Raw genomic sequence first — 25,619 nt, 5'->3', positions numbered from 1 at the left:
TGCCTCAGCCTCCCAAGTAGCTGGGATTACAGGCACATGCCACCATGCTGGGGTAATTTTTGTATTTTTACTAGAGACAGGGTCAGGCTGGTCTTGGACTCCTGACCACAGGTGATCCGCCTGCCTCGGTCTCCCAAAATGCTGGGATTACAGGCATGAGCCACCATGCCCGGCCAGCAATTTTAATTATTAGACCTCTTTTACCTGTGTATTTGAGAAAGAATACAACATGAATGTTTTGGGCTTTCTTTCCGTGCTGGCTTACTTTAAGATTTTTGGGGAGGAGAGGAAACAAGTTAGTTAATACTTTTCCATTTGCCCTCCAACTTCAAAAATTTTGTTGCTATTTTCTCTTCACTTGTTCTTTTTGTCTTTTTGGGTTTGTTCAATACCTTCTTTATTCCTTTAGTGTCTTTTCGGTGGGATCTTGGGAGGGAGCAGAGGTAAATATGGATGTATTATATTATTTTTATTTTTATTTTATTTTTTTGTTTCGAGATGGAGTCTTGCTCTGTTGCCCAGGCTGGAGTGCAGTGGCTCACTGCAAGCTCCGCCTCCCGGGTTCACGCCATTCTCCTGCCTCAGGCTCCCGAGTAGCTGGGACTACAGGTGCCCACCACCACGCCTGGCTAATGTTTTTGTATTTTTAGTAGAGACAGGGTTTCACCGTATTAGCCAGGGTGGTCTGGATCTCCTGACCTCGTGATCCATCTCCCTTGGCCTCCCAAAGTGCTGGGATTACAGATGTGAGCCACTGCGCCTGGTGTATTATTTTTAAACTGGAAATCTGTAGTTGTAACTATGCTAAAATTGTTAAACATTTAGTACTCTGTCCTTAGGAATGCTGGCTATAACTATATATAGAACTTAAAAAACAATATATTTCTGTAATGTAGTATATGAGAACAGCGGGGACGCAAGCAGGAGGTACCTCTCTGATATGTGTGTTGTACGCTGATGGCTTCATGAAAAGGGTGCCTTTGGCAAGATACTTCTCTGAGATACCAACTTTAAAATGAGCAAATGGCCTGTAATCCCAGCACTTTGGGAGGCTTAGGTGGGAGGATTGTCTGAGGCCAGGAGTTCGAGACCAGCCTGGGCAACATAGTGAGACCCCATCTCTACAAAAAAATAAAAAATTAGCTGGGTGTGGTGGTGCATGCCTGTAGGCCCAACGACTTGGGAGGCTGAAGCAGGAGTATCACGTGAGTCCAGCACTTCAGGCAGCAGTGAACTGTGATTGTTCCACTGCGCTCTAGCCTGGGGGAGAAAGGCGCTTTTAATACCCAAGCTGTTTCATCATCTGATAACATACAGAAATTTTTGCAAATTGTAGAACTGCAGCACTTCAAATGTAAGGGATACAAAAAAAGTTAAGATTAACTTGGGTGTAGAAGAGAAGATAATATAGAGATACAAATTGCAAAAAGAAGGAAGTACAGAGAGGAGATAATAGAGATACAAATAAAAATAATATGGTAACTGCTTTTTTTAAATTTTTTATTATTATTATGCTTTAAGTTCTAGGGTACATGTGCATAACGTGCAGGTTTGTTACATATGTATACTTGTGCCATGTTGCTGTGCTGCACCCGGTAATTGCTTTTTAAAACAGTCTGTGGCCTGGCGTGGGTGGCTCATGCCTGTAATCCCAGCACTTTGGGAGGCCAAGCCAGGTGGGTCACCTGAGGTAAGGAGTTCGAGACCAGCCTGACCAACATGATGAAACCGCGTCTCTACTAAAAATACAAAATTGGCTGGGTGTGATGGTGCATGCCGGTAATCCCACCTATTTGGGAGGCTGAGGCAGGAGAATCACTTGAACCCGGGAGGCAGAGGTTGCCGTGAGCCGAGATCGCACCACTGCACTCCAGCCTGGGCAACAACAGTGAAACTCCATCTCAAAAAAAAAAAAACCAAAAAAACCCCAAAACAACAAAACAGTCTGTGGCTGGGACAGTGCTGTTAAAAAAGGTAATTATTAGGCTGGGCATGATGGCTCTCGCCTGTAATCCCAGCACTTGGGGGGCCGGGACAGGCAGATCAGTTGAGGTCAGGAATTTGAGACCAGCCTGGTCAACATGATGAAACTCCGTCTCTACTAAAAATACAAAAATTAGCCGGGTGTGGTGGTGTACACTTGTAATTCCAGCTACTCGCGAGGCTGAGGCAGGAGAATCGCTGGAACCTGGGAGGTGGAGGTTGCAGTCAGTTGAGATCACAGCACTGCACTCCAGTCTGGGTGAGAAGAGTGAGACTCTGTCTTCCCGCTACCCTCCCTTCCCCCTAAAAAGTAATTATCATCAAGTTTGAGTATGTTAAATCAGGGATGTATCTTAGAGGAGGTAAATACTATGCTTACTCTTTAGAGGAAATGAATTTTTGAGTGGGAAAGATGGGAATGTCTTCTTCAAGACTTATTGCGGGCACCAGGAATTTAAATCTTCATAATTTGTTTATGTGCTTTTACTTTGATTTATGAAGTAGGAGAGACAGGAAGACTGAGAGATGGCACAGGGCAGTGGTTCTCAACCTTTGTTGTTCGTTTAGGATCATCAGGGGAGCTTTTAAGAAAATACCTTGCTTGGGCCCTAGTATTCTGACTTAAGTGGCCTGGAGTGCAGCCCAGGCATACTGTTTTTTTTTTTTTTTTCCTTCTTCTTCGAACTATGCCAGCTGGTTCTAATGTGCAGTTAGGTTTAGAAGTTCAAACTCCCTGGCCAGGCATGATGGCTCATGCCTATAATCCCAGCACTTTGGGAGGCCGAGGTAGATGGATCTCAAGGTCGGGAGTTCAAGACCAGCCTAGCCAGCATGGTGAACCCCCTCCCCGTCTTTACTAAAAATACAAAAAATTAGCCGGGTGTGGTGGTGTGCCCCTGTAATCCCAGCTACTCAGGAGGCTGAGGCAGAAGAATCGCTGGAACCCAGGCGGCAGAGGTTGCAGTGAGCGGAGATCACACCATTGCACTCCAGCCTGGGTGACATAGCGAGACACTGTCTCCCACACCAAAAAATAAAAATAAAAATAAATAAAAATAAAAAAAAAACAGGAGTTCAAACTCCATAGACTTTAGAGAGGTTTATTTGGTGTGTTTGGGATAAATGAGAGCTTCCTCTCCCCCCTCCCCCTTTTGAAATGGAGTCTCACTCTGTCTCCCAGGCTGGAGTGCAGTGGTGTGATCTCGGCTCACTTCAACCTCTGCCTCCTGGGTTCAAGTGATTCTCCCTCATCAGCCTCCTTAGCATCTGGGATTACAGGTGTGTACCACCATGCCTAGCTAATTTTAGTACTTTTAATAGAGACAAGGTTTCACCATGTTGGCCAGGCTGGTCTGGAACACCTGACCTCAAGTGACCTGCCCTCCTTGGCCCCCCAAAATACTGGGATTACAGGCATGAGCCACCATGTCGTTATGGCATTAATTACCTGTTGACATACTATAGTAAGTAATGCCATAAGGTAAATTAGAGCTGATATAAGGATGGTGATATATTAAATTTGTGCTTTTAGGTGGTCTTGTGAAGTCCTCTTTGAGGTGGTGTCTGAGTAAAGATCTGCATGATGCAAGATAGCATCAGTGCGGATATCCAGGGGACATTTCTGTTTGTCTGTTATATAATAGACAAAAACAGCTAGATAGATTTTCATATTTGGATGGAATTCGAGTTGGGCTGACTTAAAATGTAGGCTCTGTGAGGAGTGATGACGATGTCTGTGACTACCATTCAGGAGATATCTGGCATCTATATTAAAACAGAAAACAGTAATTTCAAATATGAGCTCTAAATAGAAATTCACAAGGGCACATGTTCCAAACTGTAGGATTATTATATTGATTAGTAGCTGAGTTGCTTCTCACATTGGCACCTTTGTGCAGCAGTAGCAATTGATTTTTGTTTTTTTTTTTTTTTGAGATGGAGTCTGGCTCTGTCACTTAGGCTGGAGTGCAGTAGTGTGATCTCGGCTCGCTATAGCCTCCATCTCCCGGGTTCAAGCAATTCTTCTGCTTCAGCCTCCCGAGTAGCTGGGACTACGGGCAGCTGCTACCACGCTCGGCTAATTTTTGTGTTTTTAGTAGAGACAGGGTTTCACCTTACTGGCCAGGCTGGTCTCGAACTCCTGACCTCAAGTGATCCGCCCACCGCAGCTTCCCAAAGTGCTGGGATTACAGGCATGAGCCACCTCGTTGGGCGCCATTGATTTACAGATGGTTAAGGGTTCTCTTGCGCAACATCAGTTGGAAAGTTAGTCTTCAAATTTTACTTAACTATAGCCAGTTTAGCCAGATTGCACACCTGTAGTCCTAGCTACTTGGGAGACTGAGAAGATTGCTTGAGACCAGGAGTTCGAGATTAGCCTGGGCAACATAGTGAGACCCTCTCTCTTTAAAAAAAAAAAATATATATATATATATATAGATAGATAGATAGAGAGATAGATAGATAGATAGATGTAGAGAGAGTGTGTGCGCGCATGCGCATGCTCCAGGTCAGCATCCTAAAGGAATAATATAACTTATGTGTCCCAAGACGTTGAGAGATTTAACTATGATAAATCGAACAATGTATATGAAAAAACCCCACAGCAAGTATCTAACAGGGAGTAGTAGGTCTTTAGAGATTGAGCCTTATCCATGATAAATTTTTTGTGGTGATTATGTTTTCAAAACAAATGATATCAGATACTAAAGATTATAGCAAAATAAGAGTGGTCTGATGACACTTTTGGTTAATGTGAATGAAGAGAATCATAACTTGGAACTCTTAATTCTAGTAATTTTGTATCTTTTGGTGAACCTCTTCTGTGCTTAAGTAGATGTTGGTTCTCTTGCCTGAAACAACACTGTCCTTGCATTGTGTTTTATCATTTGTTACCCTTTCTTCATGGTGCAGCCACTGACCTTTCCCAAACTTGTTTTGCAGTGAGTTCTGCTTTACAGGAATACTCATTTTGGCTTTTAATACTATAGTGTTACTAACATTTTTTCTCTTATTAAATGATTTCATTTTTGGTTAATTATCTATCAAAAGCTTTGTGAGAACCTTACATTAATTTTGTATCTTCTTTTTAAAAAAATTTAAAAATTCTTGTGGGTACATAGTAGATATATATATTTTTGGGTTACAGGAGATGTTCTGATTCAGGCTTGTATCTTCTTTATTGACTTTGAATGATCTTTGCATATAGTACATTTTAATAGACTATTTTAAGTATTGAAGTCTGATGAGATCTCAGTGGAAATGGAGTTTTACAGTGTATTGTCAGTTTGAAAAAATAATGTATTTCTTGTGACATTTTTGCAAGATTTTTAGGGTTGTACACTATTTCTTAAAGTATTAGAATTGGTAATTGAAAAAATTTCTTTCCTTCGAAATTTTCAATTTTACCATCCTGGGCAACGTAGCAAAACCCTGTCTCTACAAAAAATACAGAAATTAGCCGGGCGTGGTGTCACACACCTGTAGTCCCAGCTGCTTGGGAGGCTGAGGTGGGAGGATTGCTTGAGCCTGGGAGGCAGAAGTTGCAGTGAGCCGAGATTGCACCATTGTACTCCAGCCCGGGCGACAGAGTGAGACCCTGTCTCAGAAAAAAAAAAAAAAAAAAAGGAATTTTCAATTTTAAAAGTGATATACCTTATAGGATGTTAGATAGACTAAGGGAAAAACAAGCACGTGTAATTTCATTACCTAGAGATGGGCATTGTTAACATTTTGGTATTTCTTTTTACTTTCTTCTCTTTTGTTATTTTTTTTGGGGTGGACAGAGTCTCTCTCTGTTACCCAGGCTAGAGTGCAGTGGTGCAGTCTCGGCTCACTGCAACCTCTGCCTTCTGGGTTCAAGCGATTCTCCTGCCTCAGCCTCCCAAGCAGCTGGGACTACAGGTTCATGCTGCCATGCCCGGCTAATTTTTTGTATTTTGGTAGAGACAAAATACAGGGGTTTCACCGTGTTGCCCAGGCTGGTCTCAAACTCCTGAGTTCAGTCAATCCGCCTGACTCGGCCTCACAAAGTGCTGGGATTACAGGCATGAGCAACCGTGCCTGGCCTCTTCTATTGTTTAATATATTTTTATAGAATTTAGATCATAGTGATGTGTTATAAACTACCCCCACCTTGGTTAATAGCATAGTTAATAGGCTGTTGCCCCATGTGTTTATTGTGTGGTTTTTTTTTTTTTTTTGGGAGACAGAGTCTCACTCTTTCGCCCAGGCTGGAGTTCAGTGGCACGATATCGGCTCACTGCAACCTCCACCTCCTGGGTTCCAGTGATTCTCCTGCCTCAGCCTCCCGAGTAGCTGGGATTACAGGTGTCCGCCACCACGCCCAGCTAATTTTTGTTTAGTAGAGACAGGGTTTCACCAGGTTGGCCAGGCTGGTCTCAAACTCCTGACCTCAAGTGATTCGCCTGTCTCGGCCTCCTAAAGTGCTGGGATTACAGGTGTGAAGCCATTGCGCCAGGGCGTGTTTATTCTTTTACAATATCATTTAAAAATTTTTATTTTTTATAGACTATAAAGTAAAATTGTCTATTTTTTTGTGTACTAGTAATACAGCTACACACACTGCATAGATTGATATAAACCACCATGACAGTCAGGATACAGACCAGTTTCAACACCTGAAAAAATTCCCTGTGGTATCCCTTTGTAGTTGCATCTTCCCTGTACCACTAATCTTTTGGGACCACTGATCTGTTCTCCATACTGTGGAGTTTTGTGTTTTCTACATTATTATTGAAATGTAATCATTCATTATATAACCTGTTGATACTAGCTACTTGCACTTAGCGTGATGCCCTTGAGGTTCTCTCAAGTTTTTGCATGTATTAGTAGTTCATTCCTTTTTTATTACTGAATAGTATTCCATTGTATTGATGTATAATTATTTGTTCTGCCAGTCACTCTTCGAAGTATATTTGGGGCTGGGTGTGGTGGCTTATTACTTCTGTAATCCCAGCACTTAGGGAGGCCGGGGTGGGCACATCACTTGAGACCAGGTTGGACAACATGGCAAAACCCTGTTTCTACAAAAAATACAAAAAGTTAGCCAGACATGGTGGTGTGCACCTGTGGTCCCAGCTACTTGGGAGGCTAAGATGGGATGATTACCTGAGCCCTGGAGGTCAAAGCTGTGGTGAGCAGTGATTTCGCTACCATACGTCAGCCCGAGTGACACAGTGAGACCTTGTCTCAAAAAAAAGACAAAGACAAAGAAAAAAAACATTTGGGGTGTTTTCAGTGTGTGATGATTATAAATAGAGCGATTATAAACTTCTGAGTACAGATTTTTGTGTGAACATAAGCTTTTATGTCTTCAAGGTAAATACACAGAAGTAGGATTACAGGGCCGTTTGGTAAGTGTGTGTTTAACTTTTTAAGAAACCGTCAAACCAGTGTACCATTTGTATTTCCTTTAGAAATGTATGAGAGTTCCAGTTGTTCTGCATCCTTGCCAGAACTTCATACTATCTTCATATTATTAAGATATCTGTACTGCCCCAAACAATTTGCAGACTCATTGCAATTCCTATAAAAATCCCAATAACTTTTTTTCTGTTTCTGCAAAAAAAAAAAAAAAAAAAAAATTCTGTTCTAAAATTCATATAGAATCTCAAGGGACCCTAAATAGTTCAACGTAATCTTGACAAAGAACAGAGTTGGAAGATTAACACTTTCTGATTTCAAAATTTAGTACGAAGCTGCAGTAATCAAAATAGTAAGGTACGAGCATAAAGACAGACATATAGACTGATGGAATAGAGAGCCTAGAAATAAACTGTTGCATATATGGTCAAATGATTTTCAACAAGGAGGCCAAGACCATTCATTGGGGGAAACGACAGTCTTTTCAACAAATGATGCTGGAAAGACTGAATACTCACATGCAAAAAGTGTGAAGTTGAACTTTAACACCGTATACAAAATACAACAACAGAGAATAAGTGTTGGTAAGGGTGTGGAGAAACTGGAACTCTTGTGCACTGCTGGTGGGAATATAAAATGGTGCAGCCATTATGGGAAATGGTGGAGTTTCCTCAGAAAATTAAGGAAAAAATAGAATTACCATATGATCGCTGTTCTGTTTCTGGGTATGTACCTCAAAGAATTGAAAGCAGGGAATCAAGGAGATATTTGTACGCCAGTGTTCATAGCAGCACTATTCGAAATAGCCAAAAGGCCGAAGCAACCTAAGTGCCTGTCTGTTGATAGTTGAATGGATAAAAGGAAGGAAATTCTGACATAGGCTCTAATGTAAAGGAACCTTCAGGACATTATGCTAAGGGAAATAAGCCAGTCACAAAAGGAAAAATACTATGTGATTCCTTCCATTCATGTGAGATACTTAGAGTAGTCAAATTCATGAAGACAGAAAGTAGCAAAGTGGTTGCCAGGCTTTGGGGAGAGGGGATAAAAGTCAGTTACTGTTTAAAGGGTACAGAGTTTCAGTTTTGCAAGATGAAAGGTCTTCTGAGATGGATGGTGATGATGGATAAACAACAGCATGAATATACTTAATACCACTCAACCGTACACTTAAATGATAAAATGGTAAATTTTATGTGTATTTTACCACAATTTAAAAAACTACATAATTAAAAAAATCCAGTGGCCGTGTTTATATAGTCATATCTCTTGGCTCTACTTTGTTCCATTGAGCTATATGTCTGTCCTTTGCAAGTACCACACTTTCTTGTGGTACTGCCTTCTCAAATACATTTCAGTCAGTTTATTTATATGGCGCAATCATAGCTCATTGTAGCCTTGAACCCCTGGGCTCGAGTGATCTCCCACCTCAGTGTCTGAGTATCTAAAACTACAGGTATGTGCCACTATGCCTGGCTAAATTTTTGAAATTTTAAGATAGAGACGGGGTCTCACTTAGGCTGGTCTCAAACTCCTGGCTCAAGCGATCCTTCTGCATAGGCCTCCCGAAGTGTATTATGGGTGTGAGCCGTCATGCTGACCCCACCTGGGATTTTGATTGAAATTCCGTTAAATCTGTAGATCCATTTGGGGAGTGTTGACGTTTTTACCAGATTGACTTGTTCAGTCCATGAACATGGTATTATTTAGGCTTTTGATTTGTGTAATCAGCCTTTTATACTTTTCAGCGTACATATACACCTTCTGTGTATATGTATAAGTATGTTTTAGAGCTATTGTAAGCTGGTATTTTAAAAAATAAATTTCGATTTTAGGTTAATCTGTGCTGGTATAGAAAAGTATGATTTTTTATCTACATGAGTAATCATATTTCTGTAAAAAGGGACAGTTTTATTTCTTTTTGATTTGTTTGCCTTTTATATCCTCATTTTTTATTGCACTGACTAGATCTTTTAGTATAGTATTGAATAGGAATGGTAAGAGCATACATCCTTGTTTTCTTCCTGATCTGTATGGGAAAGTATTCAGTCTTTTACCATTAAGTATGTTGACATGCCAGGCACAGTGGTGTGCTCCTGTAGGCCTGGCCACTCAGGAGGATTGCTTGAGCCCCAGGCATTTGAGTTGCCCTGGGCAATGTAGCGAGACCCTGTCTCTTAAAAACAAAAAAACAAAAAAACAAAAAAACAAAAAATTCCTGACCTTGTGATCCGCCCACCTCGGCCTCCCAAAGTGCTGGGATTACGGGCGTGAGCCACCGTGCCGGGCCGAAAAAGCTGAATTGCTTGATATGTATCGTAGACTGAGGTCTGCAGCTGTGGTTACATGCCATTTCAGACACAGGATTCATTTTGTAAACAGATGACATATATTTACAGTATTGATAAGTGCCATATAGTGCCGTAAATGTATTTTCTCTCTTTCTTTCTTTCTTTTTTTTTTTTTGCAGTTCAGCTTTTTCTTGTAATCATATGACTTGTCTCTGCCTTTTGGGAACACTTCCAGCATCACTAGTGGCACCTTGTATGGGTCTCATAGTGTTATTCAGGGTTTATGGTATTACACTAAACCCAGTGAAAATACATGAGAATAAGGAGAGATCACTTTTTACTGCGATTACCAATTAACAATTGAGAGGTGAACTGCTCACCTGGATGTGGTTAGGGTCACATGGTGGATACTCATAATACTTGAACTCACTGCAATAGGAACAAAATTATCAGTTTTATAATGTATGCTACAGTTACTTTTATGTAGTTATGATTTAATACTGTACTTTTTACATTTGTTTATGTTTTTCTTGACTCGTGCCATATACTATTCGTGTAAGTTTTGATAATTTTAACTTTATAGTAGATTTATGTATATTTTACGTCAGTGAATGATAAAATAGACTTAGTATCTACATATATTTTATGCATCACTGACATACTGTTTTCTTAATTTTTTTAGATATTTCTAGGCTACGTGTTTTGTCTGCATGTTTTTTAAATTGTCACAAATCTCTGAAATTTTTTCCAATACATTGAAAAAAATTTATGTTATGAGTGGTCTCATGGTGTTCAAACTTGCATGGTTTGAGGGTTAGCTGGGTTTTCTTCTTATGCATACCCATAATAAAGTTTAATTTAAAATGTAGGCATAGTGAGAGATTAACAACTAATAATAAAATAGAACAATTATAATATAATAGAAGTTATGTGAATGTGGTCTCTCTCTCAGAATATCTTATTGTACTATACCTACTTTTGGACCTTTGATTGAGAATATCTTATTGTACTGTACTTACCTGTTTTTGGACTTCTATTGACTGGGTAACTGAAACTGCACAAAGTGAGACTGCAGATAAGGAGGGGCACTACTGTATCTAATAACTGTCCATGCTGTCTTTATGCTTATTGAGTTTTGTAAAAAATGACATCCAATAATTCATTTTTAAAAGTTTTGTTTTGAACACTTTAATTTTGCACTTACAGAAAGATTGCGAGAATAGTATGTTACAAAGAACTTCCCTATATACCCTTTACCCAGCTCTACTAGTTTTAAACATTTTACTACATTTGCTGATTATTCCCTTATATGTATATATATACACATACATATTTTTATTCTCCTTGAGAGTTGGTTGCATATATCTTGCTCATTTTTCCTATACTGTTTCTGTGTTTATTTCTCAGAACAATGATGTTCTTTTATAATAGCAATTTGGTTGTCAGATTTTGATAGTTTCACATTGATGCTTTTATTTAATTTATGGTACATATTTGAATTTAATCCAGTTGGCCCAATGATGTTCTTCAGAGAAGTTTTTTCCAGTTTAAGATCCAATTCAGGATAATATATTGTGTTTAGTCGCTACGTAAACATTTATTTTTAATAGACCACTGGGCTGAAAATCTTAAGTGTTGAATTTTTGTTCTTTTAACAGCTAAACCAGGTGGACAGGTGAAATGTCAGTATATTTCTGCTGTGGATAAAGTTATATTTGTGGATGATTATGCAGTAGGGTGTAGGAAGGACCTTAATGGAATCTTGTTGTTAGACACTGCTCTGCAAACTCCAGTTTCAAAGCAGGATGATGTGGTTCAGCTTGAATTACCCGTTACAGAGGTAAGTGGAAATAAGTATCAATGAGGTCCTCTACTTAATGTAATATTAGATGTATTAGATGTTAAATGAAATTAAGTCAAACTTTAAGGACGTTATTGTATGTATTGCTATAAAAAGAATTTACTTATTGACCACAACTTCATTTAAATATTAATACTCACCTTTTCTCTGTATAATTAATTCTTGTTGAAGTGGTGTTTTTAGGTGTGAATGGTGCATCAGCACAGGTTAAACAGCTGTAACAGAGACCCAAAAAAACAATGGCTTAAACAGGATAGCTTGTTTCCATTAACAGTCCAGGGCTAAATGTATGGCCAGTATTGCCAACCTCAACACTTGGGTTAGCTTGGGAGTTTTAAGACAGCTGCTCTAGGTCTCATTATTTCCCAGTCACAGGGAAGGAGAGGGCAGGAGGCTAGAGGAGAGCACTGTGGCATCTCACTCTTCCCTCCTTCCTTTTCCCTGTCCCTTAACCCCCGCCCCCTCTCCTGCTCGTTTGTTCTTGTTCTCTTTCTGCCTTTCACAACTCAAATACTCTCTCATATAACCTCATATTTACCCCACTAGACAGAATTTAGTCACATGGCCACACCAAGCTGAGAGGGAGACTGGGAAAAAGGTGGTTCTTTCCTTTTTGTTTTAAATATTTTAAAATGAGAGAGGAGTACACACTGGTGAACACCAGTATTTTTTTTTTTTTTTCTTTGAGACAGAGTCTTGCTCTGTCACCCAGGCTAGAGTACAGTGGCTCGACCTTGGCTCACTGCAACCTTCATATCCCGGGTTCAAGTAATTCTTTTGCCTCAGCCTCCCGAGTAGCTGGGATTACAGGCATGCGCCACCACACCCAGCTAGTTTTTGTATTTTTAGTAGAGACGGGTTTCACCTTATTGGCCAGACTGGTCTTGAATTCCTCACTGCAATTGATCCGCCTGCCTTGGCCTCCCAAAGTGCTGGGATTACAGGCGTGAGCCACCGTGCCCGGCCACACAACCAGTAATTTTTGCTATGCATCATGTCTTTCAATAATTTGAGTTTTAAGTTTTAGCTCTATATACTTTTCTGTAGTGTTAAATTTTCTTAATTTTTAAGTCTAGCCCAACTTAAATTCTTTTTGTGTGGGTTCATATCCTGCAGTTTGAAAGTACATTTTTCACAATTACTGGATTTTGCATCACCTTAAATAGAATGTAAAAGGTTATGTTGTGTTTTCTAATAAAGTGAGATATTATTTCTGTGTTCATGCTAAGTTATTATGAAAGTTATCAAAAAAGTATGTCCAATAAAGTATGTCCACTTAAATTTTACATTTAGTGTCATATAACATAGTCTATTATATGTTAAAATTGAAAGCATGTTGCTGGAAGTTTGAGTTCCACAAACAGAGAAGCTATCTTTTTCTCATCAGAGTATTTGGGTCTGGAGGCATGTCTAAAATCTTTGGATAGATAATTAATTAGTTCTACTTGATTTGAACAAGTAGAAACTTTGAAAAACCATTTGAAAAAATTGAACATTTTTTCCTCCTAATTTAAGGAATGTAAACCAGCTGATATCAGGATATATAATCAGCAGCGAAAAACACTATCAAACTATGTTCAGGTTTAACAAAGATTTAAAGAATTACAATAAAATACTTGAACACTTATTAACTCTCAAGTCAGTGTTTTTCCTACTACAGTGAAATGCTAAGTGTTTAACTTCTATCCCTTCCTCCACCTTGTCTGCTGTTACATCTACTGTTTTTTTTTCTCTTTTTACTTTCCTCACAGCTGTAACTGTTGTTCGGATAATATTGTTTGTAGATCTTTCAGCATTCCAGCCTTCCTTTACTGCATCATATTAGTTTGTCACTGTTTTCCCTAAAGTGTATGGGGTCTTAGGTTTAATTTGCCCAGTGTAGATAAACTCTTTGCCTTATATTAACATATATCTTTATTACGGAAGTTCATATTGAATATGTGGATAACAACGCAAAGGGTCTTTTCATATTACTTGCTGACTTAGTGTGCTCTATTATGACTTTGTATAACTTGAGTATTTAAAGCTCATTGGAGGACTTTAAGTTTGTCTCTTCAGATTTTTTCCTGTATTATTTTTGCTTATGGTTTCAGCTTGTCCATTTTTCTATCTTGATTTGGTTTATAATAACTACTTTGTATGTAAACTTTACCATGTAGTACTGCTGCACTGAATACATTGCTTTATCTCGTTTAATTTTATAACAGGCTTTTAAATTATTGTTTAATTAATTAGATTTGTTAAAAGGTAAGTTTAGTATAGTACCTATCATAATCATTGCATATTAAACTATCTGAATGAGGATCTAAATTTAATTTTTTGTTGTTCTTGTGTTGAATTTTCTGTTTTTTTTATTTTTATTTTTTAGGCACAGCAGCTCTTATCAGCATGTTTAGAAAAGGTAGATATTTCTAGTACGGAGGGTTATGATTTGTTCATCACACAGCTCAAAGATGGTTTAAAAAATACATCTCATGAGACTGCAGCAAACCACAAAGTTGCCAAGGTAAGAAGTTAATAGACTGCCTCTTTTGGGGTTATATTACAATGGACACCTCCATTCTTTTGCTGTTTCCTCTCCTTTTGGAAATGTTCTAATTCTAGGTTTTTCTTTTAAAAAGCAAAATGTGCTTATAAGTCATCTTAAAGTTGAAACTGACCAGGCATGGTGGCTCACGCCTCTAATCCCAGCACTTTCGGAGGCCGAGGTGGGCACATCACCTGAAGTCAGGAGTTTGAGATCAGCCTGGCCAACATGGCGAAAACCCATCTCTACTAAAAATACTAAAATTAGCCAGGTGTGGTGTCAGGTGCCTGTAATCCCAGCTACTTGGAGGCTGAGGTGTGAGAGTCACTTGAACCCGGGAGGCGGAGGTTGCAGTGAGCCGAGATTGCAGAGATTGCGCCACTGCACTCCAGCCTGGGGGATAGAGTGAGACTCTTTTACCAAAAAAAAAAAAAGTTGAAACTTTGAAACTTTTTAATCGAAGCTTAACTTCAGTTTGTGGGGACTATTTTGCTTATTGTGTTTTCTGATGCTTCCTTAAATCTTCCTTAGTGCCTGATAGACCTGGATTGGTCAAGAAGCTGATAAAAGAAGCTTCCTTGTTAGGTTGTGAGCTTGGATGCTTGGATAAGAATGGACTGTGTCTTTGGAAATTGAGCCATTTTGTGCTTTCTCTGAAATTTTTTGGCATACTGGGATGTATATGAGAGAGGGTGCTTTCAATTAAATCCTTGGATACATTTTTATTGATTTCCTCCATATTTTTCTTCTAAGACCTTTTCTAAGTTATACTACATATGAAACTTCCATATTGAAGGGTATAAGGTAGAAGGTAAAAGCCATTTTCCTATAAGTAACTTGGGCATTTACAAAGATTCTTCTCAAGTACAGTTGTAACTATACTAAAATATACTAATACTGTGTTGTGATACACCTTGCTTTTTTCCTTTTATTTTTTCTTTTGAGACAGGGTTTCACTCTTGTTTCCCAGGCTGCAGTGCAATGGCACGATCTCGGTTCACTGCAACCTCTGCCTCCCAGGTTCAAGTGATTCTCCTGCCTCAGCCTCCTGAGTAACTGGGATTACAGGTGTGTGCTACCACGCCAGGCTAATTTTGTATTTTTTAACAGAGGCAGGGTTTCACCATGTTGGTCAGGCAAGTTGCGAACTCCTGACCTCAGGTGATCTGCCCGCCTCGGCCTCCCAGAGTGCTGGGATTACAGGCGTGAGCCACTGTGCCTGGCTCTTTTTTTTTTTTTTTGGTTTTGAGACAGAGTCTCGCTCTGTAACCTAGGCTGGAGTGCTGTGGTGTGATCTCAGTTCACTGCAGCCTCCGCCTCGTGGGTTCATGCTATTCTTCCTCAGCCTCCTGAGTAGCTGGGATTACAGGCACACGCTGCCATGCCTGGCTAATTTTTGTATTTTTAGTAGAAGTGGGGTTTCACTATGTTGGCCAGGCTTGTCTTGAGCTCCTAACCTTGTGATTCCCCTGCCTCGGCCTCCCAAAGTTCTGGGATTACAGGCGTGAGCTACCGAGCCTGGCCACCTTGCTTTTTTTCACTCAAGAATTTATCTTGGATATCTTCTCATACCCTCAGAGATCATCTGTGTTCTTCTTAATATTTGCATTGAGGTTTTTTTTTTTTTTTTTTTGGTAGATTTATCATGATTTTATTATACCTTACTTTATTGATGGGACATTTTATTTAGGAAAACAGAAACTGTACTATGAATTTCAACAGAAATAATGTATTATAAGAAATTAACTGGTGTTTGAAAACTGAAAAAGTGAAAAGGATATCCTGAGATAACAGAGATAACTATAGGAAGCAGTTTTCACCTAGGTCTGGAGGAACAAAGATTAGGGGTTATCAGAACCTAGAAACTTAAGAGAATAGGCCCCGTGGATCTGGTACTAGGAACTGCTACCCAGTTGGTAGCTCAGGAGCGTGGACGAGGACCTTGCAAAACTGGGACTCAGATCTCTGAAGAGAGATGCTACTTGACTGTTGGTAGTATCTCTGAGGGAGCTCTGTGAAACTGGATCTCATAGTGCTAAAAGAACCAAACCAAAACAAAATGCTGAAGACTGGAAGAATCAACTACTGCGTCAGGTCCTTTGCCGAAACAGTGCTGACGGCAGTGGCCAGTAAATAAGAAGGAGCAAGTCTTTCTTCTTTCATCTTTCTTTCCAGTTTCCTTCCTATACTGCTGCTGGGAGAACCTAAAAGCCAGGAAACTGGTTGAAAAGAGGAAATATAGTATGCAGAGTCCTAGCCCCAACCTGATAGAGCAGAGAATTAAAGAGTAGATTTGGAACTCAGAGACAACAGTTTAACTGGCACAGTCTACCCTGTTGGCTACTTAGCATCTCCATTCATACTTTATATATTTGAACTTTCATGTAACAAAACTATTATGCTTTTTAAAAAATTTATTTTTGTTTTTGGAGACAGAGTCTTGCTCTGTTGCCCAGGCTGGAATGCAGTGGCACAATCTTGGCTCACTGCAACTTCTGCCTCCTGGGTTCAAGCAATTCTTCTGCCCCAGCCTCCTGAGTAGCTGGGATTACAGACGCGTGCCACCATGCCTGGCTAATTTTTGCATTTTTAATAGACGTGGGGTTTCACCATGTTGGTCAGGCTGGTCTTGAACTCCTGACCTCGTGATCAACCCAACTTTGCCTCCCAAAATGCTGGGATTACAGGTGCGAGCCACCACGAGTGGCCTAGTCCTCAGTTTATTTAATTTTTTAATTTAATTTTTGTTTGTTTGTTTTTTAGACAGAGTCTTTCTCTGTCACCCAGGCTGGAGTGCAGTGGTATGATCTCGGCTCACTGCAACCTCTGCCTCCTGGGTTCAGGTGGTTCTCCTGCCTCAGCCTCCTGAGTAGCTGGGATTATAGGCACATGCCACCACTCCTGGCTAATTTTTGTATTTTTAGTAGAGATGGGGTTTCACCATATTGGTCAGGCTGGTCTTGAACTCCTGACCTTGTGATCTGCCCACCTTGGCCTCCCAAAGTGGTGGGATTATAGGTGTGAGCCACTGCGCCCAGCCTAGTCCTCAGTTTATAATGGTCAAGAGCGTATATTGGTCAAGAGGACGCATAATAGTTGAGAAGATAATATAATTTCTTTTTTTTTCTATTACCTGTTTCTTATCAGCTCTATCATCATTCAGCACCTCAGCTGGTCAGGATTCTTTACGTAGTGGAGCAACCCATCTTCACTCTTGAAGAATCTGAATCCTCCGTGGTGCTGTGTTTTTATTTTATTTTATGTTATTTTTTGAGATGGAGTCTCACTTTGTCACCCAGGCCGGAATGCAGTGGCATGATCTCAGCTCACTGCAACCTCCGCCTCCTGGGTTCAAGCCATTCTCCTGCCTCAGCCTCCCGAGTAGCTGGGACTATAGGCGCCCACCACCACACCTGGCTAATTTTTTGTATTTTTGGTAGAGATAGGGTTTCACCACTTTGGCCAGGCTGGTCTCGAACTCCTGACCTCAGGTGATCCACTGCCTCGGCCTCCCAAAGTGTTGGGATTACAGGTGTGAGCCACCAAGCCTGGCTGGTGCTGTATTTTAAGTTGTAATTGTTACTTCACCTTTACTATTGGACTTGGAAGTATTAAGGGGCATCCTAGAGAATCTCCTGGGTTCTGCGTAAGTTCTCCTTGCCTCTGTTATTTAGTATCAATCCAGTTTTCCTCTTGTCAGTTCCAGTCATACAAACTAGTAGAATAACGTACTTCTTTGCCTATTTATTCAGTGGCAAGAGGACCTCAAAGTTGCTGGGTAGCAATCTCAACACCAACTTCAATGGAAGTGGTGTTGTACCCCTGCAGGAACATTCCTCCCTTGGGAGTAAGACCTGTAGAGCTGAAAGCTTAAAAAAAAAATCTGTGAATGGGTTTATTAAATATAATAGTGGGCATGCTTAGAGAAACTGTCATACATTTTTGGTTGAATCAGAGCATATGCTTTATCTTGTAAGGTAGAACCCTATAACCTTTCAGCATGTTTCTTGCAGTTAGTGTTGAAAATGAGTCTTTAGTAGACCATTGAGCTTTTCTGCCAGGCCAACTTCATCAGGATAATGCACAGTAAGACCAGTGGGAAAAATTTTTTTTTTTTTTTTTTCTTTGAAATACTTTTCTTGATCAGAAGCAAAGTTTTCTACAATACCATGACATTCTGTCAGTCCACAGGCAATAGACTGTGTAATGTGAGAGCAGAAGCCTATGGACAGAACAGGTAAATGCATACCTAGAATATATATTTGTTATGTTGAAGACAAATTGCTGCCTAGTCCATGACTAGGAATCCCGTATAATCAACCTACCATCAGATAGCTGGCTATTCCCCCTGGGAAATGGCGTGATATTGGCCACCCAACTTTGTTAACTGCTGTTTGGCAGATTAGGCAATCAGCAACAGCTGTAGCTTGGTTAGTATTTGTACAGGGAAGTTTACATTTTTGGGCCTGTGCATAGCCTCCATATCTTTTGCCATGGTAGTTTGCACACAGGTCCGTTGAGCAAGCACTGGAGTGCCCTTGGAGAGAGGCTTACTGTCATGTATATAATGTGTATAATTTCTCCCATTTCCTCTGAAATGGATGCCTTTTGGTGTGCATTGACATATTTCGTAAATATTTTTGCCCTCTGGGAGTTCTATTCATAGACCTTTGTTTTTGACCTCCTTGCTGCTGGTCTTCTAGTCCTGTTTCTTCCAAGTGCCTGACCATCTAGCTAACAAATTAGCAACTCTCCGTTAATTAGTGAGGATCTTTACTTCTGGCCAACTAAATCCATACAAGAATACTCACATATACTGACTGAAGTTCTAGCTATTGAGAAGATTTACCTTCACCACTGTCCTTGTGATTGGGGCTGTAACTCTGTAGCCATCCACTTCAGGGTAGCACTAGCATATCATGCAGAACCATCTGTAAATCAGGACCAAGAGTGTTTTCCCCTCATATTATTTCATCGTAAGGAGTTCCCAATGAAGCTATTGATGTAGAACAAGGAGGAGACATTATAGTGGGAGTAGGTATTGAATTCTGAGCCACTTGTTTATTCAGTTTTTTCTTTTGGACTTTGTCAAGATGGATCTCTTATAAAACACTTGATGAAGGATACTTGTTGCTTGTGCTCAATATTATGGTTGGTGTGTCAGATAGCATCTGGACAGCTCTGAATTCGTAGACATTAGTTTCATAGATAGATATTAATCTCTGTCTGGGACTAGTAAGAAACTAGGAGTTGTTTTTCAAAAGGAGAATGGTCATTTGCATGAGAGAATATGGCTTTGCTCCAAGATCGTAGTATTCTGCTGTGTGATTGTCCCAGTTAGGTTGCCACAGGCTCCTTACAGCATCATTATTTGCCATGGACTTCTAGTGTCAGTGTCATTGAAAGTGCTCTTAAGGTAAAAGTAGCAGAGTATCTTGCAGTACAGTCTGGTCTTGTTGCAGAGTTTCTTGTTCTGCACCTTACTCAAAATTGGCACCCTTATATATTTCTTGATACTTGGATTAGAGCACACATTGAAGTGTGCTGAATATTGGCTCCCAAATCCAAGTAGGCCCACTAAGTATTGTGGCTTTTGTTTCTGTGGTTGGTGTTACAAGTTGGAGCAACTTGTGTTTCAGTTTGGAGGGAACTGACCTAACCAGACCTCTGGACCTCTGAAACTTAACCACAGCTACAGAATCTTGAGTTTTTCTGGGGACTCTTGTTCTCTGGTTTGCACCTTACTAAGGCATTTAATTTCCTTGCTGTTTCATCTTCATCTGGACCAATCAGTGTGCTGTCATGATGTAGTGGACCAGTATGTTGATCTGCAGGATGTTATAATGATCAGGATTTCTAGAACGTGAGATGTGGTCTTAGGGAAATATTGGGCAGATTTATTATTGTTCCTGCCAGGTGAAAGTGGACTTTTTCGATAGTCCTTAAAACTAAAGATAGAAACATATTGGAAAGAACTGTAACTGCCTACCAGGTATCAGGGGATTTGTTGATTTGCTTTAATAAAGATACCTCATCTGGAAAATCAGCTGCAAATTGAAGTCACCACCTGATAGTTTACCATCCACAGTCATTCTTCAAGATCCATTTACAACAGGCCAGTAAAGGGGACGAGGTCATTTGGTTACCTCTGTATCTTTTAAGTCTCTCTCTCTCTCTCTCTTTTTTTTTTCTTCCCAAGACAGGGTCTTGCTCTCTCACTCAGGCTGGAGTACAATGATGTGATTTTGGCTTACTGTAGCCTTGCCCTCCTGGGCTCAAGTGATTTTCCCACCTCAGCCTCCTGAGTAGCTGGGATGACGGGTGCATGCCATTACGCCTGGCTATTATTTTTTTTTAGCAGAGATGAGATCTTGCTGTGTTGACCAGGATGGTCTCAGGCTTTTAGGCTCAAACGAACCTCCATCTGCAGTTTCACAAAGTGCTAGGACTATAGGTATGAAGGCACTGTGCCCAGCCTCAAATCTTTCACAGTGGCATTAATCTAAAAAATTTCTTCAGGAATGTAGCATTGCTTTAGTTTAATATCTTTGTAGAGAAGGAAAGTTCTAGGGGCTTATACTTGGTGTTTTCTGTATTACTGGTCCACAGAGAAGAGCAGAGAGCTGATTTGGGGATTGTTTTCAGTTGCCTGTTTTATATTATGCATTCAGGGACTGGGGAAGTAACTATTATACAATAATGATTTACAGACCCATAGAACTCTCTAAGACAGCTTTGGGCCAAAACTTTATTAATCGCTTGACCATCCTACGTGCCCTCTTTCGTGGACCACAGTGATGTTTTAGGTCAGTTCAGTGCTACTTTTTTGTAATGCCTGAAAGATCTTTTCCCCCATGCATAGTCACTGTAGTGAATGCCCATAGGTCTTTTTGAGGGAAGGTTTGGAGTATGATTTACAGTACTGTATATAGTTGGGGTATCGTAGGATCCTTTCTCAAGGGGTGTCATCTTCCCTTTCAATAAAAAGCTGTGATCTGTGAACAGATTAATTAGGTCTAGAAGTTTTTATTCTCTCTCTCTCTCTGTTTGTTTTTCTTTTTTTAGCAATTCAAGTCATGTTTTTGGCCACAAGTTTTTCCAGTATTGTATAGATAAGTAATAATATACTAGTCTGCCTTGAGTGTACTAAACAAGAGCAGCAATCATTCATGGGTGAACTGGGGACAGGATATAAAGATGAAATTACATTATAGACTTATTTCTCTGGGAGAATAGTACTTAGCATTTTTGTGGTCTAACTTCAGTAATTTTTATAATATTAAATAATCATGGCTAACATTTATCGAATATTGTTGATGGCGAAGCTGGGCTCAGAATCCAGATGTGTGACTCTAAGGCCGTGTTTTTAGTTGCTATTGCTGGATTATGGTGACAATAGCAACAAAAACATGCATTTGCTATGCTGAACTAAATCCTCATATACTCCAATAATGGTAATTGTCTAAATATATTCTTATGGATGGAGGTATTTGAGTGCCTACTCTGTGCTTAACATTGTGCTGGATGAATAGGAAAAATGACAGATGATTTTAGTTGTCCTTAATTTTTGGTGATATATATAAGAACGTGTGTTACTGTCTGGTTCTGAACTGTCTTTTCCAGGGTAGTTAGTTGAGGTTTCATTTAAAAAATTAAAAAATTTTCATTGACAAATAATTGTATTTATTTATGGAGTATAATGTGATGTTGTAATATATGTATATATTATAGAAAGATTAAATTAAGCGAATTAACATATCTATCAACTCACCTACTTACCATTTCTTTGTAGTGAGAATGTATACTATTCTTTTAGCAATTTTGAAATTTACAATACATGGGCCAAGGGGCGGTGGCTCATGCCTGTAATCCTAGCACTCTGGGAGGCCGAGGCGGGCAGATCATCTGGTCAGGAGTTCGAGACCAGCCTGACCAACCTGGTGAAACCCCGTCTCTACTAAAAATACAAAAAAATTAGCCAGGCGTGGTGGCACACGCCTGTAATCCCAGCTACTCATGGAGGCTGAGGCAGGAGAATCACTTGAACCCAGGAGCCAGAGGTTGCAGTGAACCAAGATTGCGCCTCAGTATTCCAGCCTGGAGACAGAGTGTAAAAAAAAAAAGAAAAAAGAAATATACAATACATGATTAGTAACTGCAGTCACCAGATCACTAAAACTAATTCCTCCTAAGCTTCCCAGAGTGTTGGGATTACAGGCGTGAGCCACTGCACCTGGTCTTTACTGCACATTTTCTTTACCCAATCGCCCATTGATGGATACTTAGGTTGGTTCCATATCTCGACTCTTGTAAGATATTTTTTAATTTTTTTATAACTGCAAGTTTCTACTTTAAATGATAAACTAATGAAGAAAACTGACTTGAAACTGGTGAGTAGTTCTTTATTTGATAATGGTTAAGTTATGATTTCGGTTAAAACTGTTGTGTACATTTTCCTTTGCTTATACTCCCATTTTCTTTCAGTGGGCCACAGTTACATTTCATCTTCCTCATCATGTGTTGAAGTCCATTGCCAGTGCCATTGTAAATGAACTCAAGAAAATAAATCAAAATGTTGCTGCCTTACCTGTGGCGTCCTCAGTGATGGACAGATTGTCTTACCTCTTACCTAGTGCACGTCCCGAACTCGGAGTGGGGCCAGGCCGTTCTGTAGACAGGTATGAACCTTGCTTACAAAGAAAGGTGACAGTGAGGTGTAATTGATTAGTTTTTGCATTAAACAAGAATAACTAGAAAATCTGGTTATGATTTTTAAAAATTTCAAAATTTCTAGCCTCATTTTGAAATAAAAAAAATTCAATATGAATTAGAATCTAAAAACCAGGTTTAAAGTAAACTACTGCTTGAATTGCTATTTTTAAACACTATTTTTTAGTACACTAAAAGTATTTGAAGGGGTTGTAAAGCCGCGTTTTGAAAATTCCAGTTTAGTACTTGCTTAGTAAATATTTTAGTTAAATTAAAATTATTATAATTATTCAGTGAATAATAACTGTTTTTCCATTGACGACATTTCGTGACCTTTGAGATAAATTTTGCCTAACTTATCATGCCCAAAGGTGAGTATAAGGAAAGTGCTATCATTTTACAATGAAAAAAAAAAGAGTTTAAAAAATAATAAGAATAATTTTGAGTTAACATTTTTTTATGCTGCTTGCACTAGATTTAAACAGTATTACAAAAATCATACCTAAACCATCATTTTCTTTGTTAGAGTTTTTTTGAATGCCTATTTTGTTTAATTAGAAACCCAGTACCACATTCATTTAAAAACTTAAATGATTTGCTATTTGAAATGGCATTGAGATTCTTACTAAAAGTACTGAGGTTTAGAAATGCAATACTGAAATATAACACCCAGCAATTTTGATTAGATTTTTGTTTGCCTTCTCATTTAGTATTTATTTATTTATTTTTGAGACGGAGTTTCACTCTTGTTGCCCAGGCTGGAGTGTAATGGCGCAATCTCGGTTCACTGAAACCTCCGCCTCCCAGGTTCAAGAGTTTCTCCTGCTTCAGCCTCTTGAGTAGCTGGAATTATAAGTGTCCACCACCATGCCTGGCTAATTTTTTTTTTTTTTTTTTTGAGATAGAGTTTCCCTCTTGTTGCCCAGACTGGAGTGCAATGGCACGATTTCGGCTCACTGCAACCTCGGCCTCCCAGGTTCAAGTGATTCTCCTGCCTCAGCCTCCCTAGTATCTGGGATTACAGGCATGTGCCACCATGCCCGGCTAATTTTGTATTTTTAGTAGAGACATGGTTTCTCCATGGTCAGGCTGGTCTCGAACTCCCTACCTCAGGTGATCTGTCCTCCTTGGCCTCCCAAAGTTCTGGGATTATAGGCATGAGCCACTGTGCCCGGCGAAATTTTCTTTTTTTTTTTAATGTTTTGAGACAGAGTCTCGCTCTGTCACCCAGGCTGGAGTGCAGTGGCACGATCTCAGCTCACTGCAAGTTCTGCCTCCCATGTTCATGCCGTTCTCCTGCCTCAGCCTCCCGAGTAGCTGGGACTACAGGCGCCTGCCACCATGACCAGCTAATTTTTTGTATTTTTAGTAGAGATGGGGTTTTGCCATGTTAGCCAGGATGGCCTCGATCTCCTGACCTCATAATCTGCCCGCCTTGGCCTCCCAAAGTGCTGGGATTACAGGCGTGAGCCACTGCACCTGGCATGCCTGGCTAATTTTTTGTATTTTTAGTAGAGACAGGGTTTCACCATGTTGGCCAGGCTGGTCTCGAACCTGACCTCAAGGTGAGCTACCCGTCTTGGCCTCCAGGTGTGAGCCACTGTGCCCAGCTGTAGTATTTATATTTTTACATTTCCATTGGATGTGAGTTGTAATTTCTTAAGCATCTTTCTGAAGTACATTTATAAATAGTATGTGCTGATGTTATCAAAGGCACTACTGAATGAATTCATTTTAAACTTCTATTATTTTTAGTGTAACTCTTCTAGTTCAGTAGCAATATTTATTAATCTTTCGGTAAACTGATTTTTGCTTAATCACTTGCCATCTTTTTGTTAAGTGATTTTGTTGTTACATATATAACTTTTATTAGTTGTATTAACAATTGGGGAGAATTTTTATATTCTGTAGGAGTAATCTCTTGGGCAAAATGCAGACTATCATTTTTAATCAGATTATCTGGTGATATGTCCTATGGCTGTCATTAAAATATTCTTTGGGATGTGTCTGAGATGGGAAAAAAGGAAAAATACGTAATTAGAACAAGTGCTTCTTGTCTGAGATCTATGCCTATTTTGAGATTATAAAAGAGTCAGCTCTGCAGAGCTATTTTCTTTGCAAACAGTTGCAGTGTTTCTAAAGAAATCAGTGCAAGCTGTGGTAAATGTTCTATTTTAGGAAATGCAGCCATTAGATAGGATATTCAATATTTTTAGAGGTGTTAAAATGTCCCAAAATATTAATTTTGATATAGACTGTGGTGTTTGTTTCATTAAAAATGAATCTAGGAGCCTATGAAGGCTTTGATGAACTTAGGTCTGTGGAAGATTTGAGTTAGGTCTATTGGATGCTACTGCTGTTTTGTTGGGTAGTATAACGAAATGAGATAGGTCTTCTGTTCTAAGACTGATCCTAAAGACATATATAACATGAAACTGAGAATGCTTTTCTAACCCAACAGCTATTTGTTTAAAAACTTGAATACAACTATGAGTGAACCTGAAGTTACTAGCAATTTTATAGAAAATCATGTGCTAATTTAAGGGAAGAATTTAGAAGAGTATTTTCCTGTTTTCTTTGTCATGACCTTTACCACTTTTTATTTCTGTTATCAGTTGTAATTTTGTGTTAGGATGAATAAACTTGGCTTATCCTTTCTTAAAATTCTTTTAATTCTTTTAAGATTCTTAAAATCTTTTGGACTCTTCTAAAGTTTACTATGGTCCTTTAAAAAATTACTCTGAGCCGGATGCAGTGGCTCAAGCCTGTAATCTCAGCACTTTGGGAGGCCGAGACGGGCGGATCACGAGGTCAGGAGATCGAGACCATCCTGGCTAACATGGTGAAACCCCATCTCTACTGA

General features: G+C 39.5%; 1 protein-coding gene across 1 annotated transcript in view; it reads left to right on the top strand.

Moving 5' to 3' along the window:
• Positions 1-25,619, top strand: part of BIRC6 (baculoviral IAP repeat containing 6) — a 269,615-nt gene that overhangs the window by 9,246 nt on the left and 234,750 nt on the right. Inside the window, exons 3-5 of the mRNA XM_011984254.1 lie at positions 11,318-11,499; positions 13,889-14,026; positions 22,532-22,725. Coding sequence (XP_011839644.1) covers positions 11,318-11,499; positions 13,889-14,026; positions 22,532-22,725 — 514 coding nt within the window. The remainder of the gene's footprint in view (positions 1-11,317; positions 11,500-13,888; positions 14,027-22,531; positions 22,726-25,619) is intronic.

Source organism: Mandrillus leucophaeus, unplaced genomic scaffold (genome assembly GCF_000951045.1).
Source record: "Mandrillus leucophaeus isolate KB7577 unplaced genomic scaffold, Mleu.le_1.0 Scaffold264, whole genome shotgun sequence".
NCBI lineage: Eukaryota > Metazoa > Chordata > Mammalia > Primates > Cercopithecidae > Mandrillus > Mandrillus leucophaeus.
This window is presented reverse-complemented; position numbering and strand designations above follow the sequence as displayed.